Source organism: Pelobates fuscus, chromosome 6 (genome assembly GCF_036172605.1).
Source record: "Pelobates fuscus isolate aPelFus1 chromosome 6, aPelFus1.pri, whole genome shotgun sequence".
In the NCBI taxonomy this organism is placed as follows: Eukaryota; Metazoa; Chordata; class Amphibia; order Anura; family Pelobatidae; genus Pelobates; species Pelobates fuscus.
In genome coordinates, this window is record NC_086322.1 from 259,151,173 (window position 1) to 259,174,156 (window position 22,984).

Genomic DNA, 22,984 nt, shown 5'->3' on the forward strand with positions numbered 1-22,984 from the left:
TACTGATAGTGTGTGGCTGACCTTGGATACATAAAACGGAGTGACAGCATAGGAGGTATAAATAAGATGCTTGATATGTAGGTCATTTGAAAAGGGTTTATCTAAAAATATGAAATCATTTGAGGACTTGATTTACAATAGCACTGTCTTCACAGTTAACTTTTTGTATACTCCTAGAAAGATAGTACTTAACAGACAAGGATATAATACTGGTTATTATTCAGACAATTTATTTTGTCTTGAGATTTACCAAGTTAAAAAAGCACAAAACCTGTTCATTGAGACTGGGATAGGCTACCAATAACAAACTATCCCCACTAATTAAAACGTTAGCTAGCAAGCACCAGTTCATTTTTGTATTATTATTATTATTAATTTTAGAAAACTCCCTCCCCCTCTAATTAGTCTATTAATAGGCTCTGGTGCATTATGGGGGCTCTACAAAAGCCTGCTCTGTTTCCTTGACAAAGTAAGGACTCACAGACTTGTGAACTACAGAATGAGTGACATACGTAACAGCCAATCAGAGGCGTCGACCTGTGTGAGCCACGCCCCTTACTGGGCCTTGCGTGAGAATTGAGTGACAGGCTCTCCTCCTCAATGAGCGCTCGCCTGCTGGAAGAGCCCACCCCCAGGGCGTTACCAAGGCAACGGAGCTGAAGGGAGCGGCGGAGCCGGGAAGAGGTGAGAAAGGCCTGGAGAACCGGGGACGGGGGGTAGGGGGAGTCGAAACGTAGGAGGACGATATATCGTGCACTGTGAGCCCCCATTAAATACAGGCATCGTATGGAGACCAGGAAGCACTGTATGTGACTGTAATGTATCTGTTTTAGCCTTGTACCATACATTTGTGTGTTTGTTTATAAAAAATGATATGTGTTTATATTTATATATTATAATATGTATATTTTATTATATTGTCCCACTTTATTATTGTGTTTATAAAGTGGTAGCATAAGCATCAGTTCCAGCTATCTGTTCTCAATGTGCTGGGTTAAGGAGAAAAGATGAATCAAATGTAAAATGAGCATCATGTTATTCATTGGGGATTCAGATAATAAATAAGGTAAGATTTCTGTCAGTGGGTATCAGTTTTTTTTCACCCTCCTTTTCATTGTGAATGATTTTCTTATGAATGTGCTAAGATGAAATAAGAGTGGCTTCTTTTTTTTTATTATTTTGTTTTTCCCATTTAGCTTCATTTGTTATTTGTTTAATGACTCATTCTAATGTAGATGTGCCCAAAAGGTAGGTGCCTAGTTGTTGGGAGAACTGCCACTCCTATGGTGCTGTGCCGGGCTTAGTCAGGCAAAGCCCTGAGAGTGGTAAATGCACGACAGCTGGGGATCTACTGTTTAAACGCTGTTTAGGACCGGTGCCATAAAAATTGTGCAAAAATAAATTAATATATATATATATATATATATATATATATATATATATAAAAATATCGAATTATTTCTTTAGAGTTAATGTTTATTTCCATTTTGCAGGTCTCTCTGCTGTGGCGTACAAGCTGTGAGGGTTAAATAAGGAACGCTGAGGTTTCACAGTGAGTAAGATCAATTTCCTCTCCTCGCAGTGCTATATAGCTCACGTTCTGATATCAGTCCAATCGTTGTGAGCATCATGATTTTCATCACTTAATAGGCAGCTAAAAATCCCGTCATCTGTTTCTAAAACTACTGGTGTATTGTTGGCTATATGGTTGGGGTAACATGTGGGAAAGCTAAAATCTGAAACCTGTCTGTTCCCATCGCCATGTCCCACTTCATACTTTCACTTCCTCTAGTGCTGAGGACAGTTTGACCTCTCGCTGGTGGGTAGGGAATGGAGAGGGGGAAAGTATAGATAAAGTTGAATTTAATCAGTAATGGATCATTGCAGTCAGTGTCAGCTGTAAGCTAACAGCTGCCCTGTGCATTGCCAGAACGGCTACACACAGACACATTTTCTCACCCTCTTCCTGTTCTATAGGATCATATAGAAGCATATTATTTATAGTTTATCTTGTTTATTACTCTAGTGAGTGAGGAGAGCAGATTGGAGGCTGTGTAGGTGCAGTGCCATATATGTGTATAGCTCCTCCCACTCTTAAATCGTACAAAAGCACCTCGTAATTCAAAAATAAAACATACTCTATAACCTACATTATTATTATTATTATTATTATTATATTGCCATTTATATAGCGCCAACAGATTCTGTAGCGCTGTACAATATTATAAGAGGGAGGATTTAACTATGAATAGGACAATTACAAGAAAACTTACAGGAATGACAGGTTGAAGAGGACCCTGCTCAAAGAGCTTACAGTCTATAGGAGGAGCGGGAAAACACAATAGGATAGGAATACATACTCTACAATGTCTTTTTTTTTTTCCTGTCCACTTCACTTGGACCTCTTGTTTTGCACCTCCTCTTTTACTATTGTGGCTTACTTGGTTTATGGTAGCCCTAGCACACGATGAGTTCACCCTTTCTTCCCATGTAAGCCTCAGGGCATGGCGCTAACCAAGAAAAAACCCAAAAAGCAGGCCTACATAACCTGCAGCTCCCTAGATGTTTTAAACTACAACTCCCATGATTCCCTGGCTATCTGTTTCATTCAAAGAATCATTGGGCACGCAGTACAAAACATCTGAGGAGCCGCAAGTTGTGCAGGCCTGCCCTAGAGGATTCTTCCCTTAGCCACTAGGTAGTTATGCTGCAGTGATCCTATAGGTAGCAGATGGATGTGCCAGACCCCAACCAAACCAAACTGAAAACTAAAAGAAGGCACAGCTTATCAATGAAACATTTTATTACAGTGACACTGGTTTTGCAGTACATATAGCGCCAGCTTGTGATGGCTGAAATTGTTGTACAAAAGTGATCTAGAATTATAGGCCACACCTTTTCACCTGATTTTAGAGGTTGTTTATGACAACATTCTGAATAATTTAGATGTTTGTTTATTTTAAATCTGCCACAACTATTTTCGATAACCATTTCCTGTGGATGAGCAGACTCGTAACTGTGTCGAAGCAGCACATGGGAATATTTTCAAACAGCTCCTCCATCTAACGAACACATCTTTAGTAGTTATATAATTTCATAATTTATTAATAGTAACTATAAAATGTCAGCATTCACAGTGCAGTATGATAGGGCAAAAAAAAATACACAGTGACTATAGCTTAAAACAAAAGACGATGAGGACCCTGCTTGTGAGAACATGGTAATAGCCTGGAGGGGTTGAGGCTGCAGTTCAAAGAAAAGGTTACGTAGGTCATACATAGCTTAGCGCAGGAGTGCCCAAAATTTAGATCCCCAGATGTTTTAAAACTACAGCTTCCATGATGCTTTGTCATTCTAAAGGCATTCTAAATGCTTGCAAAGCACCATGGGAGTTGTATTTCAACACCTGGGGATCTACCTTTTGGGCACCCCTGGCTTAGCATGTACTGCTCCGTTGTGTGGCATGAAAGCTATTTATTGAGAGTTTTGTATACTTTTGAAAAAAACATTTTCTGAGACTGTAAGTTTGCTTTTTCATTTCCAAATCAAAGTCGTATTTAGCATGCTTTTTTCAGTTGCAGTCTATGCATTTAATTTTTAACCCCTTAAGGACCAAATTTCTGGAATAAAAGGGAATCATGACATGTCACACATGTCATGTGTCCTTAAGGGGTTAAAGGAGTTGTAAACCCAAACAAAATGTATTTGTTTATTACGGTATTCAGTGGTTTACTTGAGCAAAACCTTATTGGTATCGCTATCTGCGGTTTTATAAGTTTTAAGCAGATTTTTAAAAATTGAAAATCAGTGTTAAATCATAACTGGAACCTACGTGCTTGGTAAAATGAAGGCTGCTTGAGTGGTACTTTCCGTGAGAATATTATATAATACACATGTTTTATGTTGTCAAGCAACTGTCTGTCTGGGCAGGAAACTGTATTATTAAAAAAATGGTGGAGTTGAGCAGCATAGATTTTTGGATCTGCTTGTAAATTATCCAGAGATACAGGTTTCTAAACAATTTAATAATTATTCCTTGTTAAATTGCTCAATTAGTAGCCATAAGACAGGGTGGGAATCAGGCTTTTGTTACTTTAATTATACATAGGAATGGTAGTGTGATTGTTACAACCCAGGGCTGTTTGGCACTCTGAAAAAAATGCAATAAAGTGGAATACGACCCATATAGCTTCTCTTTAAGCTAATGTTTTAGCACATTTTCTCTCCTTTGTGTTTTACTTCTAAAATAATCCATATTGGTCATGAATTAAGTTGGTGAACATTCATTTATCCATTTACTACCAAGTTGTTTTCAAAAGAAACCATTATCTGTCTTACTCCCATATGACATCATAGGTCCAATTTCTTTGAAACTTGGGATGGGGTGCTTATAATTAAAAAAACAAAACAAAACAAAAACAGACACTTTTTTTTTAATATATAGGTGGACATTTCCGACAAAACAAAATGCATGACTAGAAGAAAATATGTATTGATTTACTTGTTCAGGAATATTGGGTATACACTTTTAACAATTCAGTAACCCCTTGTTTTGAAATCTGGCTGTTTGAAAGATGTTTGTACATAAAGCCTAGTATCAGTTTTACAACAATTTATCTGTGTGATAATCTAAAAAAATAATCCCCCAGGCCACTTGGGAGGTATATGCTGGTATGTTTGGGAATCCAGATTCTCCAAAAGCCAGACCGTAGCCAACGAAAGGTTTGTGTTTGTATCTCTAATTTTACTGGGTGAAAAATTTGCATATGCACCCATTGGCTGGGAAAGATCATCTGATGACATCTTACTATAGGACAGTGCCAGGTGCACCATAATAATTACAGCCACTCCCTATTACTCTCTCGCCCTCCCTATCATTGTTCAGTGGAAACCATGTCCCTTCTCTCATACTTCTGAAAACTCACTCTCCTAACCAGTCTTTGCTCGTCTCACAACATCTCATTTATTTATTGTTCTTCCCTAGTCTCCAAAACAGCCAAACACTTCTGACTTCTGAGCATAATTTTTGCTATGCTCCCTTTTTATAAAGCGCTATGTAAAAAATATAAAATACTGTGACAAAACCTCTTCACTTTTTCAATGAGCTAGTTCCTGCTCAGGTCTCAAATAATGTTTAACTTACAGATGCTGTTACAGAAGGAACATGTATATATCACAGTTTTGCCTCCCACGAGGGCATTCAGAACCAAAACATGCTTCTACCCTCTGCCTAAGATATAAAGCAACCCCAGAGTATGAATTCTTCTTTGAGTATCACCCCATAACTATGGAAATATGTTAGAGAGGCACTGTCACCATTTAAGGACTTTGCTGAATTCGGTAACTCCCCCGACAGGGACATTGTCTTGTGGCTAGGAGGGGTGGGGGGAAGGAGTAAAGGAAGGATTTACTTACCTGAACTGGTCCCTCACCGGTGACGGCTGTTGGGATTGACTCTGTAGTTCTGCTCTAAGAAAGTCAGGAGGAGGAAATATAGTCCCTACTTTGTCTCTCTATATCTCTTAACTGGGTTGAGAATTTCATGAAGATTCTATAGTTATTAAATACTTATTTTTTATGGGAAGGGGGGTTTGGGGTGACAGTGCCACATTAAGCTGTTGTATAATGTCTGATTGTACAGTACTGCAGAATCTGCTGTTACATGTTAGTAGGCCCTAGTCCTGGGGAAATAAGCCAAAGCCTTATGGCCTTCCAGTTAAATAAAATATCTAAATCAATCCCACCCCTTCTAAAATCATAGGGGATCTAAAAATAAATTTAGTGTATGGGTGTGGTATACTGTATGCATCTCCAAATATGCACTCCTTTGATTCCCCTGGTATAAAAATTGAGGATTATGCCTTAACTTCAAGAATGTTTATTGCTCACTAATGCTCTGCTTGAACTTTGTACTTTTCTGCTTATCTGGACTTCACTATTTTCCACTGATATTGTTACTTTTTAAACAATCATTCAAATGTTAAATGGTTTTAAAACAATGATAGCTTTCATAAATTGCAGTGGTTAACAGATAACAGTTTTTTTTCCTTAGCATTTCTTTTGTCCATTTGTGTTTAGCACTCTAAATCTATCTCAGTTTGCAACCAGATTACCAGTTCAGAACCTTATCCTACTGCATTGTGGTAAATAACAAAACGTTTGAAAGTCTGGATCTTAGTCACATCTGGCTTTAGAGAGATAAGACTATGTTACCGGCTTCTAGAAAATCCAGAGTGTAGAATTCAATGTGCAGATTTAGGAGCCAAGGATATCACCATGGATAATAGTTTTCAGCTGATTCTCAATTTCTTTTAAATGCATATGTACATTTGAAGGAATCTGAAGATAATGTAGCACTTTATTGTTTAATTTAGGAATGCCTCCCCCCCTACCCCACAACCTCAGCAATCCAGCTGTTGGCCAGGGGGCTTCCTGTTTCTCTTCGCTTGAATGATTGAATGAGAGCTCCTATGGGAATGCACTACTCTACTGCTAACCTATATGAAGCATTCTATTAGGTGGTCACTGCATTATTTTGGTTCAATTCCTGCAACCGGCTGGAGAGGAAGAAAGGCTGTCTTTGACAGTCTTCTTGGGGTGGAGCGGAGCAGTGGCAAGGTAAGTAAACCTTATTTTTATGTTGGGGGGGTTTTGGTCCATGGTTTGTAAAGGGGTGAAGGAACACCCCAAACATTACAAACAATGATATGTTTTTTAACGTTGCAGCTCACCTTTCAGCTATAAACAGCTCAACCCAGTTCAGCCTTGGCGCACATTGCAATGGAAAAATAAAAATCGAAATGTTCTACTATTTCTTCACATCAACTTACTATATTTGGTAACAGAAAAGGCTAGAGATATTAATGATTGACAGAGAGCCATGGTGGAGGAGCACAATTTTTTAGAATCAGGATAGAGATATAAATGGCAATATTGATTTCTACATATAACTTATTTTTCCAACTTCACAAACAAGTATTTGTTAAATACAGGGAGTAAGTGGACATTATATTGGAAAGGGAGGTTCAAGGGACACTATAGTCACCTGAACAACTTTAGCTTAATGAAGTAGTTTTGGTGTATAGAACATGCCCCTGCAGCCTCACTGCTCAATCCTCTGCCATTTAGGAGTTAAATCCCTTTGTTTATGAACCCTAGTCACACCTCCCTGCATGTGACTTGCACAGCCTTCCATAAACACTTCCTGTAAAGAGAGCCCTATTAAGGCTTTCTTTATTGCAAGTTCTGTTTAATTAAGATTTTCTTATCCCCTGCGATGTTAATAGCTTGCTAGACCCTGCAAGAGCCTCCTGTATGTGATTAAAGTTCAATTTAGAGATTGAGATACAATTATTTAAGGTAAATTACATCTGTTTGAAAGTGAAACCAGTTTTTTTTCATGCAGGCTCTGTCAATCATAGCCAGAGGAGGTGTGGCTAGGGCTGCATAAACAGAAACAAAGTGATTTAACTCCTAAATGACAGTGAATTGAGCAGTGAAATTGCAGGGGAATGATCTATACACTAAAACTGCTTTATTTATCTGAAGTAATGTAGGTGACTATAGTGTTCCTTTCAGTATTATTTTAAGAGAAAACAAATGTGTGTACTTATAAATATATAGCTTACATTTGTTATCATCTATTGCAAAACAATAGGAAGATTTCCTTAACATCAGTAAATAGTGGTAAGAAAACCACAATGCTTTAATGATTTACTTTACTAAGGGCCTATTAGACTTCCCGCAGCAGTTCTGGATCTTCTGTTTTTATGAAGATACAACAGAGTACATTCTCTGTATTGTCCATTATCATCAAATGATAACATTGTGAAATGGAAGTATTTAAGATAATTAAAGATGCATATCATTGTGGTTTATTGGTAGTGAAAAACAATAGGGAGGGAACTAGTTAGTAATCTATTTTAGTTATTTAGTATCTTGGGGGGGAGGGGTAGAAGGTCTTTTTCCAATCTCTGAATTGGTATGAGTTTGATTATTTTTTTTTATTTATATAAAAAAAATGCAAAGATAAAATCAATACCAGATAACAGGGTGCCTCAGTCACTCTAGTTGCCAACTTTTATGAGATATTCTAAAAAAAAAAAAAAAAAAGAAACAAATAAAAATATAACATACAATTTATTGACAATAAAATTAACATAAATAATTAAGCAATAGCACAGTACATGTGCAACAATTGCAATTATAAGCCAGAATAGGCAAACAGACCTTTTTTAGGATAGCAGCTTCATATAACATAACATATTAGATTGTTATATGTGTGTGTAAAATGAAAAAAATATATAATTGCAGTTCACTGTACAAATATCCGTATGAATGCACTGCAGCTGGACAAAGAACATTAAAGGACCACTATAGTGCCAGGAAAACAAACTCATTTTCCTGGTACTATAGTGCCCTGCACTCCCGCCGGGCTGAAGGGATAGGAAGGGGGCTAAACACTCACCTTTCTCCAGCACCGGGCTTCTCGGGATCTTCTGGGGATTCTCCTCCTCCTTCGGTCATCATCGGCTGAATGCGCGTGCGCGGCAAGATTCGCGCGCACATTCAGCCAGTCCATAGGAAAGCATTATCAATGCTTTCCTATGGACGCTGGAGTCTTCTCACTGTGAAAATCACAGTGAGAAGCGCCTCTAGTGGCTGTCAATGAGACAGCCACTAGAGGCTGGATTAACCCATATGTAAACATAGCAGTTTCTCTGAAACTGCTATGTTTACAGCTGCAGGGTTAATCCTAGATGGACCTGGCACCCAGACCACTTCATTGAGCTGAAGTGGTCTGGGTGCCTATAGTGGTCCTTTAAACTTAAAATCGGATAACAGCTGTTGTCAAATGAAAGTCATTCAAAATGGCTGTGCACACTGAAAGGGGTGGGGTATGTTGGCAGAGAGAATATTTGCAAAATGTCAATGTTTCCTTTAAGTATGAGATGGTACACTACAATTTAAAGTGTGTTATACGGAGGGACAACTGCCATGCTACCTTGTGGAATAAGCAGTCTTCTCCAGCGCAGGTGGTTGTATTACATCTTTGGTGCCCTTCTTATCCATATGTATTGTGGATGACAGATCCACATTAACTACAAGGGATACAGTCATCTCTGGACTCAGTTGGGCCCGAACGCTTTCCAATTGGTGCTTTAGCGTTTTCTGGCCTCATCTACCAAGGGGCTTGTCCATGCTCTAGTAATTTCCCGCATGGATTACTGTAACCCTCTCCTGATTGGCCTCCCCAAAAGCCATATTGCCCCGCTACAGTCTGTAATGAATGCTGCAGCTAGACTGATTTTCCTCTCCAGTCGGTCCTCTCACACCTCACCCCTCTGCCAGTCCTTACATTGGCTCCCTGTATCCTATAGGAGTCAATTCAAAGTGCTAACCCATACATTCAAAGCACTGAACAATTCCAGCCCCTCTTATATCTCTTCACTGATCCAGAAGTATGCCCCTCCTCGTACCCTCCGCTCTGCCCGCGACCACCTCCTGACCGCTGCTCGCACCCGTACGGCCAACTCGCGCTTGCAGGACTTCTCACGGGCGGCTCCCTTCCTATGGAATAGCCTGCCTACTGCCATCAGACTCTCCCCTAGTCTTCAATCATTTAAGAAGGGCGTTAAAACCCATCTCTTCAGGAAAGCATATGGCCTCCCAGAGTAATCTCTCCCTTAAATACCTGTCTCTTGCTCTCTCCTATGGGACAGTGCTTTGCTCTCTCCTCCAGCTCTGCTTCACTCCTACTTGATATCTCCTATCCTAATGTTTCTAATACCCCACCTCCTATAGACTGTAAGCTCATTTGAGCAGGGTCCTCTTCAGCCTATTGTTCTTGTAAGTTTTCTTGTAATTGTCCTATTTATTGTTACATTCCCCCTCTCATAATATTGTAAAGCGCTACGGAATCTGTTGGCGCTATATAAATGGCAATAATATTAATAATAATAATAATAATCTATGAGGTCTAGCCAAGCCCTTTCCCTCTCTGTTCCCAGTAAGAATATCTGTCTTCCTGCTCCCCAAGTGTGGATGACACTGTATTAGTGAATGCAACAACCACATCTAAATATTCCGACCAGAATGTACCTCCTATGGATGTGCCAACATTTGTTGATAAGAATTGACTGACAGAAGAGTAGCAGGAGAACAATCCTACACGTTATTCCACATCTCCTTCATGGCCGAGTTTCACACTTTGTCAAAAAGTAACAGTGTGATAGACATCACAATTTTCACTTGCCAATATATTACCATACCAATTGCTTAAATTCAACGGTATTTTTCCTCTTCTGAGATTGTAAGGGCTTAGCCGTGTGAACACTGCCCACATCCTAGTTTGCAAAACTGTGAACTGAATTGAATATAAACCCTGGCGTCGCTGCTTTTTATAAATGATTATGTATTGGACACCATACAAACCCCAATACATAGCAACTATTTATTTTCTGTTCGTGCTTGTAAATCCATTTTGTGGAATACTTGGCAAATATTTTTCAGCTTTAAATATGTTTCTGTTCTGACGTTTTTCCAAACCCTCTGTGCTCATACACATTTTCAAGAGACAAACCGTTGAGTCTGTGCTGTTACATCTTCTGTGACAATCTGGGAAGTGTTGATAAATGTGTTTTAAAAAAGTCCTTTCTGAGTGTTATGTAGTAAATGTCACTTTGGGGGACAAACAAACAGCTATTCTTCAGATGCAACTCCTTCTGTGCTGTCATGTAAGTTTTGTTCGCTTGATTTTTGTTCTGATTTTTTTTTTTCAACAGTACACTATAGGTTTGCTTTATTGCCTTAAATAATACATATTTCTATTACCAAAGCTATTTTATTTATATTTTCCCCTGTCGTGTCACCTAGCACTAGCACTTCCTCCTGTTCTGATATGACTTGACAAATAAAATTTTATGTTCGATGCTTAGTACTATACACCGATGTGGAGTGGTACTTCTGTTTTAATTCTTCCTGTGAAACCATTTCTCTTATTCTCTTGACAGAAACTTTTGTGTGTGTAAACAGAACACTGTATCTTAGTGTTCAACATACGTTTGTGTGTGTTTGACTTACATTGTTTGGTGGTGATGAAAGTCCCCTACTTTACTAGTGTATATTGCTCGATTCGGTGTTAGATCATATCTTTTTATTCTGCTAGTTTGACACTCTCTCGTTTTGTTACAGCTCTGTGTGACTACTGCAGTGGGCCCGCCGGCCACCAAGCCTCGGCAGGAAATGCCTCCTCCGCTGGACATTGTAAAAGTAGCTATCGAGTGGCCAGGAGCTAATGCCCAGTTGATTGAAATTGACCAGGTAAGCAATATGTCATCAGTGCTGGTAAATGAAAGAGAGGAATATTCATGACATCCATTAGATGTATTGTTCTCTAACAGATTTTGGCTGTTGGCTTTGGAACTGTTCTTAAAATTCTGCACAGTTTAATGTCTGCTATATGCTAATTACACTTCTCCCCTCACTGTATAATTATAGATGTCCCACATATGTATATTTTAATTTTTCTCATTGTACCTAAACTGTTTTGTAAGTCGATTGGAAACCCATGAATGAATGTTAATTGAGACAATTTAGCATTTAGCATTGGATTAGGCACCTTAAACCTCTGAGTTATTTGTGTATTGGAATCAGTTTTTGCAGAAATTAGTGCCCTTTTACTTCATTAGAGACTCTGCTCAATATCTCAGCTCTAAGAAGTCTTCCCACAGGCAGCTTACCAGTTTTACATTTTAACTTGGAAGCTGTGTTTTGTATTGATTATGGTTGGTCAAAGGGACTAAAGGGTCTAATGACATTTAGCTGCTGAGTTGGCCCTCATAATTTTTAGTGAGTACTCAGAGACCATTCTTGTTTTTTTCAATTGATTATAAGCTGGTAAATCTTTGGTTTTCAAAAACCCAACCCAAGTGCCGTGAGTTTATTGCCAACAGGATTCTCAGTGTTCTTTCAAAAGCCCACTTGCTCTGACATTGTATCTGCACATGGTTATCAAGTACCAAAATCTCCTGATTGTAGTGGTTACATGAGTGAGATGAAAAGATGTTTGCAAGAAAATGCTTTAAGATAATACAACTAGTGACTGCATTTATTAGGGATGCACCGAAATTTTTGCTGCCAATATTTTCGTGCGAAAATGGGCCTCTCTCGTTTTGGACGAAAATGGGTCAAATTTGCTGAAATGTAAAAAAAGGTTTACCAGACATGCTTGCATTAACAATTCAGATGATTATATATCACAATGAAAGATAGTAATGATAACATGAAAAGTCAAGAATACTGCACTTGGGAAAGGGGGGGGGAGGGGGGAGAAAACGATGGGACGGGGAGAACACTATGGGACAGGGGATGTGGGAAGAACACTGTGGGACAGGGGAGGAGAAGAAAGAACACTATGGGACAGGGGAGGGGGGAGAGAACACTGGGACAGGGGATGGAGGAAAGAACACTGGGACAGGGGAGGGGAGTCATTTTCGGTTTCGGTTTTCGGCCAAGGGCATCCTGAATTTTCGGTTTCGACCTAGCATTTATTATTTATTTATTTTCATAAAACTCTATATTGCAGAGCTTGCATTTGCATAGAGTTTTTAACTGGATAATGTTGCATACAGGAGAGGAACTTACTTTATCAGAAAAATAAATCTGTTAGGTACGTCAGAAGGTTTTGTACAAGATAGTACTTACTGTACTTGTATGTGCATGTTTTGAGCCACAATTTGTAGGAATGGAAGAACAGTGTTTGCCTGCAATTTTTTCAGAGTATTCCTTTTTTTTTTTATATAAAGCTTTGTTTGTAATTGTAGCTGCGATGGCTGCTGCGGTAACCATACCATCACAGAACAAGTAGACTGCATATATTATTGTGGGAGGCTAAAAGAAGTCACAAGATATTGGAAATGTGAAATGGAATAATTATTTTACATCATCTCGTGGCAAACTAAATTATATAGTTATTTAATCATCAAACCATGGCTGTATGGACTTTTGGGTAGCACCTCCCCCTACAGCAGATAGGAAAGGAAACAGGACTTTATTTAGAATTTCACAGTAACAGACAATAGCCGACGCTGTGCTACACTCAAACGGCCCCTCAGCCTCCAGCGTTCTGACCAACCTGGACAAGATTTTTGCATCAAAGCTATACATCAGAATGCCAGTTTCCACACCACATCCGCAGAGGAGACAGAGCCTGTATCCTCACCTAAGGGTGTAGGATATACTGCAGCTGGGGGTGGCTGATGTATGAAAGTTGTAGACGATCCTCCATGGAGTCGACGACATCGGGGCAGAAACCACAGGCAGGCGCTGAGAACCCTGCACTCTCAGATGGGGAAACCGAGATGTCCGACTACTCCAGCAGCTAACCAGCTCTACGCACTTTCACGACCCTCAAGCAGCGTTAGTCTCTACAAACATCACACTATCGCCTCGCGTCTGTCACCCCGGGGGCCTACGGTATCCCAGCAGCTCATCCCTCTTAGAGACTGTACTTGGTGCCCAAAGTGGATCAGCTGATCTTGACCATGCTCCAGATAGGTCACCCTTCTGTGGCTCTGTAATATTGAAATGTGGTGATCACAAATAGTAGTGCTTAAGCATATAGCTGCAGTCTCTAGTCCTACCCCTTACTGCTGTATTTTTGCCTATGTTTATTATCATATTTTTTTTTTTCTTACCTTAAAAAAAAAGTGCAGCATTTTCTAGATAAGATCTGTCACTCTTACTGCCTATGTAAAATCTTAAATTTCATGTCTTATTCACTATGTATTCGTAACACTGCATTGCAAAAATAAAGAATTATTTAAAAAAAATAAATGCAAAATAACAAGTGAAGAAGACTAGAATGTTTATAGGAAAGGTGCAACATAATTAAAATACACAGTACACTAGTCACTCAGGAGCCAAATATAACACTGTTGCTGTTTTTATGGGTTGCAAAAAAAAGACCAGGCTAGAAAAGTACAGGGGAAACATGAAAACATAAAACAAATGGTATACCAGAAGGAGGAAACTGGTAATACTATCAGGCACTGCAACCTGCTTGGGAGATAAATGTAGGGTAGGAGGCTACCTTCTTAATCTATTTCATAGCCTCTATCTATGGGCAGTTGAGGATTGAGGGGAGGGGGTCATATATTGGATGAGGTGACCAGGGCAGGAGAGAGGGGAACTATTTACTAAGGAAAAGAGAAATGTTCAAGTTGGCCTATAATAAACTTCTAATGGACTATTGTGACTTTAGTGTATTTAATTCCTTTATTTTATTTAGATATTTTTCTTCACTTATCCTCACTATTTATTATCTTTATTTTGATTTTGTATGATTGTGTAATAATTGCTTAATAGAAGTACAGCACATATTCATTCATATGAAGTGCACTTAGAAACACAGGAAAGAGCATTCCGCAGCAAATTCAATGTATGTTTATGTATTTCTCCTTCCTCTTCTGAATACTAAGAAGGGGATTGTCAGTCATAAAAGTCAGTTTTAAACCTCAAAAATGTCACTCCATATTGTAGCCAGTTTCACTTTGAAACATGCTTTTGTTTGGAGCACTGCCTTTAATTAGTTGTCTGTCTGACTCCCTCCACATCAATATTCTATGTAATAGTAATATAAATAGTTTAAACAGGAAGCACGCAAACAGCTTTCCCTAGTCAAAGGTATGTTCCGTGGAATTGCTTTTACAACCAATATCACTGGTACTTATTTCAGCGACCTTGGAATGAAGACACAGTGAGATAATCTATCCCAATAATCATACAGATACTGTAGCTGGACCACTAACCACAAAAGTATCTCATTACATCTCTAGTGTTAACAAGTCACATATACCCAAATATTCAGAAACCAGAACTATGACCTCTATTGAACTACAACTGAATTAAGCATTAAGTCAAAAACATAACGAGTGTTTTACGGATAGTTCAATGTGGTTACAGTTTATGTATAGCCGTGGCCCAGTTTTTGAAAACTCCTGACATATCATCCATGTTTACAGCAAACAAGATACTCACCTACTTATTTAGGGCTTATACCAGTGATGGCTAACCTTGACACCATAATTTGTTTCTGGACTACATTTCCCTTGATGCTCAGCTAGCTTTTAGACTCTAAAAGCTAGCTGAGCATCATGGGAAGTGTAGTCTAGAAACAATTTATGGTGTCAAGGTTAGCCATCACTGGTCTATAATGACCTAGTAAAAGAGAAATATTATGTTGTTTAATTAAAACCACTATGTATGCACTTTTATCTGTAATGCTGTTATGTTATCTCCGTTTAGTAAATGAATTAATCAGAATTTTGCCTTAATTTTAGTGAAGTAAATATGCTGGAGGAGCTACTTTGACAGGGAAGCCCTGTTATCATGGATGTATTAAATAGCTTAATTAACCCTATGGGCCAGGGAGCTATGACTCTCAGAAGTGTAGGAGTATTTTTTATAGAATTTATATATAATACATACACCTTTTTAACAGAGTTTTCCTTTAATTTCTCCCAGTTTATTGTGCGTCTCTTATCCCTTTTCTCTGCTATCTCTGCAATCTTTTCTTTTTGTTTAACGCTTTTACTTTTTTTCACAGCCATTACTTTAAAGGGATAGTGTAACCCTTTTAATAACATCTCTTTTTAATTTACAATGCCTTGCCAGGTTCCCCTCCCCTTTTAAAAAGTTAAAAAACAGACTTTAAAACCTTTCTGTAATCCAGTGCTGGGCAAAGCTCCTGACGCTCACCTCCACACCTCCATCTGCATGAGGACATCCAGCGTCAGATTTTTTCCCCATAGGAAAGCAGTGATTCAGTGCTTTTTCTATGGGTAGGTCTAATGTGCGCGCTGCGTTTGCCAGGCATGCTAATTAGCGCCCGCTCGTCTCGGGACAGAGGAGGATAATGTAAATAAATAAAGTTTTTTTAAACCCTTTATTAACCACCGCGGGGGAGGAACCCCATCTCCCCCGCGGTGGTCAATAAAGGGTTAAAAAACCCTTTATTTATTTACATTATCCTCCTCCACAAGGTTTGTATTCCTGGCACTTATAGTATCCCTTTAAAGATTCAGTGCAGCATGTAAACAGTGAATGTAGATAATTAGAAATAAGCCAAAAGCGGTGTATGCATTCATCTAACACAAAAAAAAAAACCTTCAAAACCATGACTTCAACATCCGCGCATTGTAAGGAGTCAAACCATTTTAGAACCTTTGATCTGTCAGGCACTACTATTCCATTACAGCCAGTAGAGAACTCAAAAGTCCTACTTAGGAGCTTCAGTTCGTTCTCCTAAACGAAGGGCTGGAGAACACTGTCAGCAACTGAGCTAAATCCTGCACTGCCTTGCTTAGCTCAGACAGAGCGCTTCCAGCAATTGATTCCTTGCAACGGGGTGCCCAAGGTGTCTTGGAACCGTATCCACTACTACTACTACTACTACTACTTTACGGTGCTTGGTGTGTCCTTTAAATAATAAAATAAAGATGTGAATCATATTGGCAGAAGAAAAGTAAACGGGAAAGAGAATGGTTATTTCTTGTTCGTTTTTTCTATTTGTATTTATAAATACATCTTTTGTATATACTTGTAAATTCTTACACAAATTCCTTCTCATTTGCCGATTTTGAAAAGGATGCCCCCCCAAAAAAGCTTGTGTGCAATTCCCTGGGAGAAAATAGTCTTTTCTCTCAAATTAGCAATAGCTTTTTGCAAAGACCTACTTTCACAGAAGAAAAGCATGTTGCTGCTAAAGGGTTAGATGAGATTATCTGTCTCCTGCAAATGAAGCCGTAAATAAATTCCCATCTTATGGAAAGGATTACCTCGGCATAGGCCTAACATTGCTCTTTCGAAATAGAAAATAAAACTAGCATGACAAGTGCTGCATGACAACAGGTGCTATGTACAGGTTGGTGTTCAATCACGAATAGTTCTGGCACTCTCAATAGCCAAAACAATTTAAAACAGTTTTTACAGAGTGATGCCCAACATACATCTCTATTGTTGTGTTTCTCTTGCATTGGGAATTTGCCTGGCATTTTCTTATGCATGAAAATTCCACCCCTGTTCACAAATGAGCAAATCTTAAAAGCAGTATTGTTGCATGAATTTTCTTTTCAAGAGCCACTGCCAGCCAGTTCCATGTTGAAAGGCTAATATAGGTTACTATGACTACACAGATAAGTGTGCCAGAGTAGGATGCTACTAACACAAGCATAAGATTTAACACATTTGCCCTGATTGAATAAGCTTTTCAAACGATTCAACACTTACATAAGAAAAACAACACAATTACCCATATACTTTAATGGTGACTTCTGTAAATAATTCATTTGGAAGCCTTATTAAACCCATGTCTTAGCCCAAATTTAGCAACTCTCTTTCAGATGTATCCATTGTTATACATATCCCCATACAGTAGGTTTGGGGGGGGGGAGGGGAGGGGAATACAAGGCCTTGATTTAATTATATTGCGAAAAGCTGCTAATAATTTATTGACTGTTTTTGTCTGATTGTTAGTTAATATTTATTTGTTTTATTTTTTAATGCCTGCTTGAATTAGAATCGCTGATAAATGTGCATCTGAAGCACATTTATTGGCTTTTTGTAATGACTAACCCTGTTAGACATTACATAGTTAGATAGCTGAAAAGAGACTTGCGTCCATCAAGTTCAGCCTTCCTCACACCTGTTTTTTGCTGTTGATCCAAAAGGAAAAAAAAAAAAAAAAAAAAAAAAAAAACCCAGTTTGAAGCACAATTTTGCAACAAGCTAGGACAAAAAATTCCTTCTTGACCCCAGAATGGCAGTCAGATTTATCCTTGAATCAAGCAGTTATTACCCTACATTGAAAGATTATATCCTTGAATATTCTGTCTTTGCAAGTATGCATCTAGTAGCTGTTTGAACATCTGTATGGACTCTGATAAAACCACTTCTTCAGGCAGAGAATTCCACATCCTGATTGTTCTTACAGTAAAAAAACCTTTCCTTTGCCTTAGACGAAATCTTCTTTCTTCCAGTCTAAACGCATGGCCTCGTGTCCTATGTAAAGTCCGGTTTGTGAATAGATTTCCACACAATGGTTTGTATTAAACATTAAAATATATATTTGTATTAAACATTAAAATATATATTAGAAAAGCTCATGGGGTCAACATGACCCCCATATTCGTATAAGGGAGGATTAACACCTCTGTCATGACCCATCTTCCAGGCTGCTTGAGTGCACCTGCGAGCATCAGTTTAGGGCTGTTAATTTTATAATTAGGGAGGTGGACAGACCACAGATTCCCGGACCAGTGCACATAAAAAAGTGCTTGTGGTGATATCCCAGTGTCCACCCTGTTTCACCCATGGTTTAGGTGTCAAATTCAAAGAGTCCATTTATCGGACAAATTATTCTCATTTATCATTTTTATTAGTGCAGTAAAGTAATATTGTACATCACATTATTCATAACTTCAAGTGTCGCCCCCGGAGGAGCCGAGAATAACATCATATAATACGCAAGAATGGTCAGTAGGTTCACATAAGCCTATACTGTGCCGCTCGTGTATCGCGAAGGTGATCAAGTTTTTTATTATACATAATATGCTCTTGTTTTGTTTTTCGTGTGCCTTTCACATGACTGTCATCACAGCTTGCCTGTTGTGGTGTACATCTGCTCTGCCATGTTGCATAATGTAAGTTTTATGTAACTAAGTAACGAGGAGGGATACAGAAAGAAAAGGGATGGGGAACGGGAACTCTGGGTACCACACTCTTCATCAATTGTGCATTGTTACACCTGATACGTGATATTTGCTGTTCCATGTAGAACCTGTCCTATACCTTTGTTTCATTTGGTGGCTAGGGGTAAATGTCATGGCCACAGCCCTGTTGGCCCAACAACTGGGATGGGTGAGCCTTACAACAGAACTGCATTATGTTCCCGGTACAGATACCGTTGGACCTCCCGTCAGTTAGAACTTCACCCGTCCTAGTCCTCAAAGTTGTCCTACCCACACCCAAGTCCCTATAATCTGGACGGCCAGCTTTCACAATCCCTATCATATATTCCTATGCAGCCATTTCCTCTGCCTGCCATCTGTTCGTATGAGCTAATCGTGTGAAGTTGATATTTTTAATGTGAAATATAGGCTTCGGTTTTAAAATTTGAAAAGTAAAATTGATCCAAATTGCTAAATGGCTTCTTGCGACCTGATAAACTGGATCAGCTGGAAATAAATCAAAGCCAGCATTGGCTAAGTTGTTGCTATTGTGTAAATATGCATGTTTAGGTTGTTGGATGATGGGATGGCCTTGCTTAATGGGGAAGTCAAATGCAATGTCCAAAACACTATCCTCTCAATCTTTTAAACTCCCAACTCAACTGCCTGCCCGGCACCCGGAACTGCATGTCTTGGACCTCAGAAAATACAAATTCTACATCCCTGATAGATAGATATAAATATATCTCTAGAGTGAGTATATAAATAATACAATTTTTTTTTTTTTGTTAAATCCAAATTTAAATATTGTCAGAAACAGATGCTATCATAAAATAATTTTTGGGATTATCACCACGGCCAATTAAAATGAAACCTGCGCAGACAACAGTTCTGCTAATCGGTGTACGTATCCTGGTCCACTGAACACAGTATGGCTGCTAGCAGATTACAGTACAGTTCCAACACTCCTGATGGATAAGTGGAACTGCTCCTGGTGGATAAAGTACTTACTTCATAATCACCTGTTAGAAAGGGGTTTGTAGATTAAGAACAGAATGCATATATACCAGAACGCTCCTCTTCATGCATATCCATTAAACAAAGGGACATTAAAAAAGCTAATTTATTTGTTAAAGTATTTCTTTGGATTATTATTGTGCTATTTATATAATACATTCAAAGTAGTGGGTTGTTACCCTCATAGTATCAGCACTGATACTGAGCACTGAGCCATGTCACAAATTGCTTTCTATAATTAAGTTGTGTCTGTGGCCTTAGTCTGATTTACCTTCCATAGTACATGTAATAGGACCTGACAAATATCCTATTTAGAGGATCATCTTGTTTTGTGGTCTGACCTGTGGTCTAGATCAGCGATGTCGAACCTAGGGCACGCAGAGCCCTCTCTGTTGGCACGTAAGCCATATGTTCGCCACATCGCAGGTACTGCCGTGTACTTGCTTGCAGTTGTTGCTGTTCACAATGCGCATAACTAACGGAAACTTATATTCATGCGGATAAGATCTACCACTTCTTCCCACCTGGCTGAGTTATCTCCATGATGGAGAGGTGGGTGCCGGACTCCAAGGCTGTCAGGCGGGCTTGAGAGAGTGTTGTGTGCGTTTGCCTGTGTGTCCCCGAGCAGCCCAGGGCTCCCCCATGCACACACAGAGAGAATCCTGGTCCGCTAACAGCACTGTAAATTAATAGTGGGTTTTATTGAACGGGTAATGTGATGTTTTAGATTAGGGAGAACTAAAGCAATAATCTGTGAAGTAATGCAGGGATGTATTTTAGGCAGGGAGAGGCGTTAATGTTCTAGCAAATGTGGGGCTCTCTAGTGTAGTGAATAGCATTAAATGGCAGGGAAGTAAGAGTAAGAGACTATACATCTGCCATTGTATTTTGTGTATTTGGTAGCTTGTGTATGTGTAGATCCAAGTAGAAGACCACCCGATATGAGGTACAAATGCTAGGTAAACTGTGCACAGTATGCTAGCTGCAAGGATGTGAATGGAAACAACATTAGTTAATCCTAGATGTGCTATATTGTTTATTTATTGACTGTATTTACAACCAATAAATGTGGTCATGGTTTAAATTCTGGACAAATTCTGCCACAAATCCTTGCCTGTGTATTATTAATATGCTGGATACTCCCTCCTTTATATTTCATTATTCTTTTACACTGATCTGCCACAACATATATACCACTGACAGGTGAAGTGAATAACATTGATTATATCGTTATAATGGCACCTGTCAATGGGTGAGATATTTCAGGCTGTAGGTGAATAGTTGGTTATTGAATTTAATGTGTCAGAAGCAGGAAAAATTGGAAAGCAAAGAGATCTGAGTTACTTTGACACGTGACACATAACGATGACTAAACAACTGGGTCAGAGCATCTCCAAAACTGCAAAACTGCAAGTCATGTGGGGTGTTCCAGGTATGCATTGGTTAATATCTACCAAAAGTGGTGCATGTAAGGACAATTGATGAACCAACGTCCGTTATGGGTGTCCAAGGCTCCTTGATGCACGTGGGGGAGCAAAGGCTAGCCCGTCTGGCCCAATGACACAGAAGAGCTATTCTAGCTCAAATTGGTGAAAATTTGTATTTATTAAAATGTTGGCAATGGCAGTAAGGTTTTAGAACAGTGCATTGCAGTTTGCTGCGTATGGGGCTGAGTAGCGCAGACTGTTCAGAGTGCCACAGAACTGGAACATGGAGCACTGGAAGAAGGTTGCCTCGTCTGATTTATCATATTTTCTTTTACATCAGGTGGATAGCTGAGTGTGTATCTGTCATTTGCCTTGGGAAGAGATGGCAGCAGGATGCACTATGGGAAGAAGGGAAACTGGAGGAGGCAGTGTTATGCTCTAGGCAATGTTTTGCCGGGAAACCTTGGATCATGGCATTCATGTGATGTTGCTTTGATACGTACCACCTATCTAGAATTTGCTGCAGACCACATGGCAATGGTGTTCCCTTGCAGGACTTGAAAAATTTGCTCCTGATGTTTTATCGCCAGATACCACAGAATACGATCAGGAGACTTGTGGAGTCTATGCCTCAACGCATCAGAGCTGTCTTGGCAACACGTGTGAGACCTACACGATATTAGGCAGGTGGTTTTAATGATGTGGCTGACCAGTGAATGTAAAATGTTAAGCGGGTACTGCTGCGTACCTTCTAAAAACTGTTTGCTTTATTCGAATCTATTATTGTGTTTTCCTTCCAAGAAAAAGGTAGTTAATTAGTGTGACGGTAGTCACCATCATGGGGAGTGATGATACTTTATGTAGGCCCCCAGCTTATTCTTATGTTTTAGTCACCTTTGTACCCATTATAGGTTAGATCAGGGATAGGCAACCTTTGGCACTCCAGATGTTGTGGACTACATCCCTCATGATGCTGGTGGAGTAGTGCAAAACATCTGGAGTGCCGACGGTTGCCTATGCCTGGTCTAGAGTGTGTATAATGTAATTCCTTATTGTTAAATGTTTTTGTGCTGTCCTGTCCTGCTGGTGCTTCACAGCCACCTAGGTGAATTTGGCTGTGGAGCCTGTACAGCCCTATCTGTTCGTATTTAAACATAGAAACATAGAATGTGACGGCAGATAAGAACCATTCAGCCCATCTAGTCTGCCCAATTTTTTAAATACTTTCATTAGTTTCTGGCCTTATCTTATAGTTAGGATAGCCTTATGCCTATCCCACGCATGCTTAAACTCCTTTACTGTGTTAACCTCTACCACTTCAGCTGGAAGGCTATTCCATGCATCCACTACCCTCTCAGTAAAGTAATACTTCCTGATATTATTTTTAAACCTTTGTCCCTCTAATTTAAGACTATGTCCTCTTGTTGTGGTAGTTTTTCTCATTTTAAATATAGTCTCCTCCTTTACTGTGTTGATTCCCTTTATGTATTTAAATGTTTCTATCATATCCCCCCTGTCTCGTCTTTCCTCCAAGCTATACATGTTAAGATCCTTTAACCTTTCCTGGTAAGTTTTATCCTGCAATCCATGAACCAGTTTAGTAGCCCTTCTCTGAACTCTCTCTAAGGTATCAATATCCTTCTGAAGATACGGTCTCCAGTACTGCGTACAATACTCCAAGTGAGGTCTCACCAGTGTTCTGTACAATGGCATGAGCACTTCCCTTTTTCTACTGCTAATACCTCTCCCTACACAACCAAGCATTCTGCTAGCATTTTCTGCTGCTCTATTACATTGTCTGCCTACCTTTAA

The 22,984-nt window shown here is 39.2% G+C and overlaps 1 protein-coding gene across 5 annotated transcripts in view; it reads left to right on the forward strand.

Annotated features, from left to right (window-relative positions):
- Positions 1 to 597: 597 nt before the first annotated feature.
- ELMO2 (engulfment and cell motility 2) overlaps positions 598 to 22,984 on the forward strand; it is a 48,966-nt gene continuing 26,579 nt past the window's right edge. For 2 of the 5 annotated variants that reach the window (XM_063459037.1, XM_063459041.1), the window contains exons 1-3: positions 692 to 805; positions 1,494 to 1,552; positions 11,194 to 11,322. In XM_063459037.1, the coding sequence (XP_063315107.1) occupies positions 11,245 to 11,322 (78 nt within the window). In that variant the 5' untranslated portion in view covers positions 692 to 805; positions 1,494 to 1,552; positions 11,194 to 11,244. The other 3 variants (XM_063459038.1, XM_063459040.1, XM_063459039.1) reach the window with 3 other exon arrangements.